Raw genomic sequence first — 9,172 nt, 5'->3', positions numbered from 1 at the left:
GGGTGTGAACTGCCCTTTCAGGACTGGTGAACACACCTTTGCCACCCACTCTGCCTGTGTTCTATGCCCCGTGTCCCAGAGCTGCTGGGTGGGGGGGGCAAGCAATGGGAGATCACAGGCCTGTGATTGCTGAGTCAGCCTGAAGTGAGTGGGATGGCTAGCGCATGATCTCCATCCAGCTGCTTTTACCCATCCAGCCCCACTGCCCAGGAAAGGATGTGACAAACCACAGAAGTAAATAAATAACTTAGGAATAATAAATAGGGGTCCAGCAACCACGAAAGAGTACAGGCCCATGTGAGCAATGTGTCTCCTCCAATTCCATACCCCCCAGGGCCTGGTCTGAGGCTGGGACTTCAGAGCTGCTGAGTTCTCCAGAGGAGGAGTCCTGGGTCCGTGGCCTGGTCAGTGCCAGAGTCTGTGAGAAGTGGGTCCTAAGGTCTCCACAGCTGAGGTTGTCTGGTGCCTGCAGGGCTGGGACTTGCAGGGCGAGGACCCTGGGGCCGCAGGTCAGCCGTCCTTCCATCTCTCCAGGGCTGATAGCCATCACTCACCTGGCTGAGGCCTCCATCTCTGGCCCAGGGCCCCCCACCCGCCGGCCCGCGGGCTCCTGCGAGAAGGCCCCAGGTTCGAGGATCCGCGGGTAAGGGTACAGTCCGCAAACCTCTGGAGCGAGGTCTCAGCCCAGGCAGCCGCAGGCAGTGGCGGAAAGGCGGTCCACGGTCCTCCAGGTGCTGTTGACGTCCATGAAGGAGACCGCCTCATAGCGCGTGGGTCGGCAGCACGGCTGGCTGACGGGGCGCGAGCCCGGGGGCGGCCGTAGGGCCCCGGCGCCCAGCAGGCTGGCCAGGCTGAGGTCGTGCGGGGAGCGCGCGCGGCGGCAGGAGCCGCTGCAGAAGCGGAAACGCACCAGCTCGTCGGAGCTGTGGCCCAGGCCGAGCGCGCGCACCGGCACCAGCTGCGACCGCAGGCGACAGCCCCGCGCCCCCGCGGTCCGCGCGCGACTCCCCCAGCTCGCGCGGCCGGCCCGCGCCGCGCGGCCCCCGCGGGGAGGCGCGGGCGAGGGCGCAGGTGGCTGGGGCGCGGGCCGGGGAGGCTGGGGCGGCGGCCGCCGAGCTCTTCCGCCGCACGTGCGAGGCTGGCGGCCCCCTGCAATGAGATGGAGTCACTCGATGGGTCCCGGGCCGGCCCCGCCCCGCCCCCCTCGCCTTCTCACCTACCCGGCAGGTGGCCGGTGGGGACCGCCGGGGCCGGGGCGGGGCCGAGGCGCGGGGCGGGGCTGCGGGGCCCGGGGCCCAGGGAGGCCTCGGCGACGCTGCTCAGCAGGGCCAGAGCGGCCAGGGTTGGCCACAGGGCAGACTGCACAGAGAGAAAAGTGGAGCCTCAGGGAGGAAGAGGGCACCGAGGTCAGCTTGGGGTGTAGGGAGTTCGGGAAGGGGCTGGCTGGGGCAGCAGGGATCAGGGGCAGGATGGGCTCTTAGTTGGGTGGGGGGAGCTATGGAAGGGTTTAGATAGGAGGACAATGGGTCCACGGCTTCAGGGAGCCCAGGGGAGAGGTCAGCTGAGGACACTGACTTTCCTACTTACTCCTAGTCCCTCCTTGACCATTTCCCCTTCTGCTTCTGTCACCCGCCTGCCGACGCCAAGCCATGCGTTCTCTCCCCAGTCAGACCACCTTTCCTCAATACCCAGTGGCATCACTGGGAGAACCACTCACCTGCCGCCCAAGCTGGGGCCAGTGGGGCAGCACAGAAGGGCCTCCACATCTGGGCTCCATCTCTGTCAATACCAGGAGCTCCCATCAGCTGTAGTTGACCTGTTCACACACACACACACACACACACACACACACACACACACACACGCCCCCTTCTCTTGAGGCAGCTCGGAACATTGAGAGCAGGCCACCGCTCCACTTCAGTGTCTTCAGGCCAGGAACAAGGGGCTTGGAAAGGCGGACCCAACCCAGGAGGAGAAGTAACTACATCAAGAACCTAACTATGTGTTGATGCTTTGCACCTGTTCCTTCTTTCAGTTCTCACAACTGCATGAGGTAGATGGCAGAATCCTCATGTTCCACCTGAGCAAATAAGGCTCAGAGAAGCTCAGTGACTGTCTAATGTCACAAGGCCTCTTTCCTCAGGACCTTCCTGCCCTGTGCTACAGAGCTGGAGCTTCCAGGAGCAGCTGGAGAAGGAACTAGGGAGCTTTTTCTCCATGTCACAGAGCAGGAAACTATGGCCTAGAGAAGAATTAGGGTGCTTGCTATTGACCTAGCTGATGTTAGCGAGACCCAGGCCTCAGCCTGTGTTGCCCACGCAGCACTGCAGCACCTTGCTCCTCTAAGATTTCAGTCTGCACCCCGAGCTGCCAGAGTTCTGTCTTCTCGCCACAGATGTCCCTCAAGAGCTAGTCCGTGATGGTGGCTGATGGGTCCTCTAACATAGGGCCTGGGCATGGCTCCCTATGGCCACCAGGGGGCAGCATTGCCAAACCTGTTGACTCAAAGGGTGGATGGGCTTTTCCCTTTGCTCAAATACTCAGGCCTGAGCTATTCCCAGGAGGACCAGCCAGGCCTCCACTTCAACCTCGTCTCTGAGAGCTGGTCCAGGTTTGTCCCCCTTCCAGCTTCCTGTAGGTCTGGAAACCTGGCCCTGCTTTTATAAGTTTCCCCCCATGAACCATCCTTCCTGAGCCCATCCAGCCTTTCTGAGCCCCACCAACCTTTGGTGAACCCACATTGGCTGGCATTCCCATACACCCCTCTGGGGCCCTGGAGTCCTCACTAGCTGGTCTACCCTTGGGTCCCAGCTGTCACCTTCCACCCCCACCCCATAGCCCACAGAACGTCTCCATACCTGTGGGCCAGATCTCTCCAGGCCTCACTGGTGTGGTCCTCCAGCGCTAGGTGTGCTCTGCTAACTGAATCGAGCCTTGATGGGCCAAGCTAGTAACTGTTTTCAATGATGGAGGGAAACCCGGGCCAGGCAGCCTTAGTGGCCCCCTGCACTAGGGGGAGCTCAGGAGCAGGTCTCTTGAGGGCAGGGCAGGGCAGGTCCAGTCTCCCTTCTGCAGCCTGGGGCCACTTGGTGGTCCTCCAGTCCTTGCCCCGCTTCTGCCAGCCAGATACTCACCACAGGGGTCCTGCTCCGTGTTCTTCTAGGCACCTTTCCTGGGACCAGTGCTGGGCTTTTCCCCGCAGCTTAAAAGGCTCATGCCCAAGGCTGTGCACCTGGCAGCGCCTCTTTTAGCCAAAAGCGTGGCCTTGGCAGCCAGTCTGTGCCCTGTAGCGGCAGCAGGAGCCTCACATTACAGCGGGTTAGCGCAGTCCGACCAGCAACAGGGGGACCGAGGGGGCTGGGAGGGGCTGAGGGCTGTGCCTCCGGCCCAGGGGAGGGAGAGAGAATGTGAGAAAGGAGTGGAGGGGAACCATCCTGCCCGCTCCCCCTAGCCCCAGGGCTGGGACAGGGGTGGGCCAACAGGTCAGCTTACCGAGGTGCAGGGCTCCGGGTCCGGGACGCAGTGAAGGCTGGGGCCTGAGGGACCTGCTGCTGGCCGAGCCCCTGAGCCGTGTCTGGGGGCCGGGCCCAACTCCATCCCTCAGCAGCCTCATGCCCGCCGCCATCCGGTGTCAAATTCCAGCCCCGGCGTCACCGGATCCTGGGGTGGGGCCCAGAGCGCCCCCGCCCAACTCCACCTTTCAGGGCTCACCTGGCCACTCCACCTGCTGGGATCGAGTCCCCCCGCCCCCCCTCTAGCTGCCCTAGGTCCCCAGAGCCTGGGGGGAGGAGACGCTGGGAGGGGACCCTGGGACTCAGAGCTAAGAACCCAGGCTGCGGAGAGGCACGGGAACTGGGCGTTCAGAGTTTGTAGACACGCGAAGTAGGGAGTCGGGAGGCTGGGCTGAGGGCGGGGAGGGAGGGGACAGGCCGGTCCCTGCCTCAGCCGAGGGCCCTGCAGTCGGTGCGGTCTCTGGGGTCCCGGCTGGCCGGCCCGCAGTGGCTGCTCCTTGCTGTCTGGCCCACCGCTAACTTCTCCCAGCGGACCCATGGAACTCGTCATGTTGGTGAGGCGCTGCGCTGGGGCCCTGGGGGCCTGACCCTGCTCCAGCCGCCCTGCCGCAGGGCCCCCACTGCCCAGGGCTTGGAGTGGAGACAGATCCGAGAACACCGCTGCTCACCCGGGCGCCACAGGGGCAGTGCTGGTAGGCGCGGGTGCCCGTGCTGGAGAAGGGAGGGTCACAGAGGAGAAACATGCGCGGAGGCTTTGAGGTAGCAGCTGGAGGGTAGTATTTCAGGTGCCTAATTACGGCAATTTGGCAGGTGGGGTGGAGGTTGAGTGAGTAACATGGATAGAGGTAAGGAAAGGCCAGATCCTGTGTGTCATACTAGAGTCTGGCCTTTATCCAGGTGGCACTGGGGACCACTGAAGGGTTTCAGGCAGGAGAATGGTGTGACCAGACAAGCATTTCAGAGACTGGCCGCAGTGGGGTGGATGGTCTGGGGATATGTAAGGAGGCTGCTGGGGAGAGAGGAGCCTGAGGCAGAGCGTGGGGCCAGCGGAGGGCTGCAAGCCTCTTTCGCAAGCACACCTTCTTGAAAACTCAATTGATCCCTGATTGGATGGGGTGAAGAGGTAGGACAAAGGTATGCCTTTGGCCTGGGTGATGAGGTGGAGGCGATGCATGCTGGCGGCTGGGGCTTCCCGGAGGAGGGGCATGTGGAGGACAGGAGCTCACGAGTTCAGTGTCCGACGACGTGTGGAGTTGGAAGGACCTGTGAATTACCCTAGCGGCGATGTTCAGGAAGTAGCTGAATCTGTAGCCTGCAGCATCGTGGAGAGAGCTGGGGTGGAGATGGCAATTTGGAAATTGTTGACCAACTGACAATTGGAAGCCATGGGTGGGGATGAAAGTGCTCAGGGGACGTGTGTGGACCAGCTGTACCTTGACTATGCATCAGAACCACCTGTGGACCTTTTAAAACCACCCACATCTGGGCTCCACCCCAGACCTGAATCAGAATCTTGGGGTGGGCATGTGCCGTTTTCCCAATCGGTGCAGGTTATTTTGGCATATGGCCGGGGCTGAGAACCACAGCTTTTGTCAGAGCAGTTTCTGTGCAGAAGCCAGACCACAGAAAACTGGTAGTGGCTGTCCGCAGGCTTGACAGGACCCTGGTAGGACAGGGGCCACGCAGTGAGTAGATCCTCTCTTTGCTGCCTCTCGCAACCTGGGGCTTTATCAGCCGTGGCTGCCTCTTGTAGGCATGCAGCTTATGCCCTGTACAACTCCAGGGGGTGCCATTCCCGTAGAACATGATGTGCTTTGGAGTTGTGCCCAGTTGCCAGCAAAATCCCAAGGGAGTTCTGGGTGTGCCTGTCTCTCAGGGTCTTGCTTTCCCCTCAGCTGAGGAGGCTTCTGCCTGAGGACAAACCACGGCAGTAAGGGGGCAGGTGGGAAGGTGGTGGTCCTTGGGATGGCAAGGACTCTTGGATTGGGATGGCAGGTGAGAGGTGAGGGGGCCAGCCAGCCTGTCATAGTGGCAGCTCTGGCAGGAAGCTCACTCCATGGCTTCAGATGCAGGTGTATGTTTGTCCCATTCTCGGGCCTGCCTGGGGATGCTGGAAAGGGAGGGATTAGACTCTAGCGCTCTAAGGGGGTGGGGGTGGGGATAGCCTTTCTAATGTTCACCTGAGGGTGCCCAGAGGGGGCTGTGCCTTCTTGTTCTGTGTGGGGAGAGGGGACCCTTTGTGCTCTGGGTTGGGGTGGGACATACTCTCCCCAGGGCTCAGCCTGGGGTGCCAGGAGCAGGTAAGGTCTTTGAGCCTGTGTCAGAGGCTCAGTATAGATCTTTCCTATACTTGTAGGAATCTCTGTCCCTGCTGGCAGAACTGGGGTTCTGGGCACTCAGAGGTGCTATTGTAAGGCTGTGGACTTCAGTGGCTCCTTTAGGAGGACTAGGGTAGACTCTGGGGCATGCCCTTCTACCTTTGGTCTGCTTCTCTTAAAGCAAACAGGGTGTAGGACTTTGTGGGATGGGAGAGGCTTCAGGAGGCCCCCAGGTAGCTACCCGCGTCCAGCAGTTGACACGAGAAGGGAAAGAGACCCAGGAATCTGCGTGGGCTAGAGAGATGGCCCTTGAGTTTCACATAATTGCTGAGGCCCCAGGTTCCTGCCTCTTCCAGGAAAGTCAGAGAAAGCAAGAGGAGGCCAGATTCGGGGAAGAGCTTTATTGCTTCCAGGATGGCTGCCACAGCCTGGGTAAGGTCCTTGAGCCTCACTTCCCTCTGGTCCAAGCTAAAGGCAGAACCCAAGGACCTGACAGTCTCATTGCTGAAGTCCAGAACAGCTGCCAGGTTGGTCAGTCCAGGCTGGGGCGCTGTCCTATGGATCAGCTGCAGCTGGGGAGGGGGGGCACTATTCCCATCAGGTTGGGCCAGGCCCCATCTCCCAGGCTCTGTAGTTCTTTCTGCTTAACCCAAGGGCTGTCTTGTTGGCTTAAATGATGGCTCCAGGGTTTCCCTGTGGGGTAGTTAGGGGCTGGTGAATGGGAATACCCCATCTTCTCCTCAAGAAAGGCCAAACAGTGTCATGAGCTGGAGAGGGCTGGCATGAGACCTTGCCCACCTCCCCTGTAGTCCCGAGCAGGGTCCAGGCTAGTCATGGCACCCCTACTCTACAGGGAGCCCACTGGCACCACGACCCGGTAGGCCCCCTAGTGGGCCTCTTTCTGTATGGCAAGTGGACCAAAGTTGACATCTCCAACCTTATTTAAAAATAAATTATCCCTACCCTCCCCCCAACCCCAATTCACAAAATGATAATACACCAAACACTGATTGGAGAAATGATTCCAGCAGCAGCCCTGCTGCCTGACGTCCACCTCTTGCATGCTGGGCCTGCTGGGCACGGCTGGCGGCCTCCTGGCCCTCTAGCTTCAAGGACCCAGGCTGAGAATGAGGCCAAGTGCTGGTCTCTGAGGCTGGCCTCTGGGCAGACACAGCTCTGGCTGCCCTGCCAAGGCCTCGCCACCCCTGGGGCCACTTGGCACTGTCCTTCTCTGGGTCTAAAGACTCCTGTGCCTTTCAGGCAGAGCCAGACCAAGGCCAATGAAGTGGGCAGGTGGTGGTGGCTGCTGCTTGCTCTTGGCGGTGCCAGGACCTCCGTGGCCATGTGCTGGGCCCGCCTCAGATGCCGCTGGTTAGGTCGGTGATGACACGTGCTTTCACCAGCTTCCGCAGAAACTCTTTCTCTCGCTGGATATTGTGCGTCCAGGACTGGAAGGAAAGACATGGAGATGTGATGAGTTGAGCTCAGTGCCCTCTTCTGACCACCACCCTCCCATGCTCCAGAAGGGCCACGGTTCATCCTCCCTCCTTCCCCACACTGGGAGAACTATGCCTCTTCTACTCTTCCAAGTCTTAGATGTAGGCCTTCCAACCTTGTTCCCCACAGACTTCAGCACCTCCTTGTCTGGCCGTATGTCCAGGGCACCTAGGTCCTATGCACCCTGAGGATAGGCAATGTGAGTCACTTAGGTCTGGCCCAGGCCTGGCGGGTGGGCCCTGCTGGAAAGAGAACCGCGTGGGGTGGCTTAGTCATCCTCTGGCCTGATGCAATCCAGTCTCCAGGCCTGGGGGCAGCTGATGAAATCCTGCCTCTCAGATCAGAGGAGCCAGGGGGCCCAAGACCAAGAGGCTCACCTTTCTGTTAATGTGGAAATTATAGGGAAGATGCTGCCTTCTGGGGCTTTCCTGGGGGAAGACTGCACCCAGGCTGAGGCTCTTTCCTGTCCCCAGTACTCCCACCAGGAGGCTCTGATGGCTAAGTCTCTGATGAAAAAGGGCTAACTGATTGACTCAGTGAGCGTGGACAGCCTCTTCATAGTTTGTACCCACCTGACTGCTCTGCTGGGTTGGTCAGCACCAAGCCTCACAGCGATGTTAACAAGCACTGTTTACTGGTGCTAAGGATGCAGGGCTCTGTCCTGTTCTTATTCTCATTCAGTCAATTTTGTACAACTGGCCAGATCCTTTCAATCTAAAACGCAGGCAAAATTCCCTATATTCTCTGAGTATTCCCTTCTACTTTTTTTTTAAATTAAAAAAAATGTTCATTTTTGAGAGAGAGTGAGACAGCATGAGTGGGGGAGGGGCAGAGAGAGAGGGAGACAGAATCTGAAGCAGGTTCCAGGCTCTAAGCTGTCAGCACAGAGCCCAACACGGGGCTCAAACTCGTGAACCATGAGATCATGACCTGGGCCGAAGTCAGACACTCAACCAACTGAGCCACTCAGGCGCCCCTCCCCTTCAACTTCTTATGCTAACCACAAACCCAGCTGCCCCTAAGGACAGTGTACCCCAGATGCATTTCAAGTGGGGACTGTTCTCCTCTCCCCCAATCCACACTCCATGACACCTGAAGGTCTACAGGGTCTTCCTCTCTCTATTGGTCCATCTACACAACGGTTCCTCCAAACTCCCTAAAACCTCTGGCTCCCTTGAGGCTTCTGTCATTATATTCTGCTGTCTGTGAATTGCCCCCTCCCTGTTGCAGTGTGATTTGCCCTCATTCCTTGAAAAGTCCATCTTCTGGAACACTCTCTCTTTGAAGGCAGGGTCTGTTTGGCACAGAGTAGGTGCTCAATAAATATGTACTGAATGAAATTAGATTTTGTGGGTAAGCTTAGGAGCGCCTAGATGACGCAGTTGGTTAAGCGTCTGTGTGACCAACTCTGGATCTCAGCTCGCGTCATGATCTCACAGTTTGTGAGTTCGAGCCCCACATTGGGCTCTGCGTTGATGGCACAGAGCCTGCTTGGGATTCTGTCTCTCCTCTCTGCCCCTTCCCTGCTTGTGCTCTCTTTCTCAAAATAAATAAACTAAAACAATTTAAAAAATAAGAAAGAAAGAAAGAAAGAAAGAAAGAAAGAAAGAAAGAAAGAAAAGAGAAAGAAAGAAGAAAGAAAGAAGGAAGGAAGGAAGGAAGGAAGGAAGGAAGGAAGGAAAGAAAGAAAGGAAAAAGAAAGAAAGAAAGAAAGAAAGAGAGAAAGAGAAAATGGATGCTTAGAGGAATGGTAGGGCCAGGATGTGAACAAATGTAGAAACTTACACTACTCTCTGCTTACGTATCCCCTCCATCACCCCCAGCAAGAAGCAATTGATCTGATGG

At 58.4% G+C, this 9,172-nt stretch overlaps 2 protein-coding genes across 6 annotated transcripts in view; both read right to left on the bottom strand.

Moving 5' to 3' along the window:
• Positions 1 to 235: 235 nt before the first annotated feature.
• ARTN (artemin) lies at positions 236 to 3,625 on the bottom strand. The gene is made up of 3 exons (XM_045475096.1): positions 3,493 to 3,625; positions 1,221 to 1,382; positions 236 to 1,149 (listed from the first exon to the last, which is right to left on the bottom strand). Exons 1-3 carry the CDS (start codon positions 3,623 to 3,625, stop codon positions 680 to 682), a joined length of 765 nt encoding a protein of 254 aa, XP_045331052.1. The 3' UTR covers positions 236 to 679.
• A 2,591-nt stretch (positions 3,626 to 6,216) lies between these two features.
• The window catches only part of ST3GAL3 (ST3 beta-galactoside alpha-2,3-sialyltransferase 3), a 191,545-nt gene continuing 188,589 nt past the window's right edge, over positions 6,217 to 9,172 (bottom strand). For 3 of the 5 annotated variants that reach the window (XM_045477018.1, XM_045477019.1, XM_045477022.1), the window contains one exon: positions 7,070 to 7,278. In XM_045477018.1, coding sequence (XP_045332974.1) covers positions 7,189 to 7,278 — 90 coding nt within the window. In that variant the 3' untranslated portion in view covers positions 7,070 to 7,188. Of the gene's footprint in view, positions 7,279 to 9,172 lie in introns of all 5 variants that reach the window. The other 2 variants (XM_045477020.1, XM_045477021.1) reach the window with 1 other exon arrangement.

This window comes from Leopardus geoffroyi, chromosome C1, assembly GCF_018350155.1.
Source record: "Leopardus geoffroyi isolate Oge1 chromosome C1, O.geoffroyi_Oge1_pat1.0, whole genome shotgun sequence".
Taxonomy (NCBI): Eukaryota; Metazoa; Chordata; class Mammalia; order Carnivora; family Felidae; genus Leopardus; species Leopardus geoffroyi.
The sequence above is the reverse complement of the archived record's forward strand: the minus strand, read 5'-3'. Positions and strand labels throughout refer to the sequence as shown.

Excerpts from the sequence above, each read along its gene's own strand:
- ARTN (XM_045475096.1), bottom strand. The coding sequence starts at position 3,625 with ATGGCGGCGGGCATGAGGCTGCTGAGGGATGGAGTTGGGCCCGGCCCC. Across the intron at positions 1,383-3,492 it reads ACCCGGAGCCCTGCACCTCG|GCTCCACTTTTCTCTCTGTG; the intron begins GTAAGCTGACCT and ends TTCCTCCCTGAG. Across the intron at positions 1,150-1,220 it reads CCCCACCGGCCACCTGCCGG|GGGGCCGCCAGCCTCGCACG; the intron begins GTAGGTGAGAAG and ends ATCTCATTGCAG.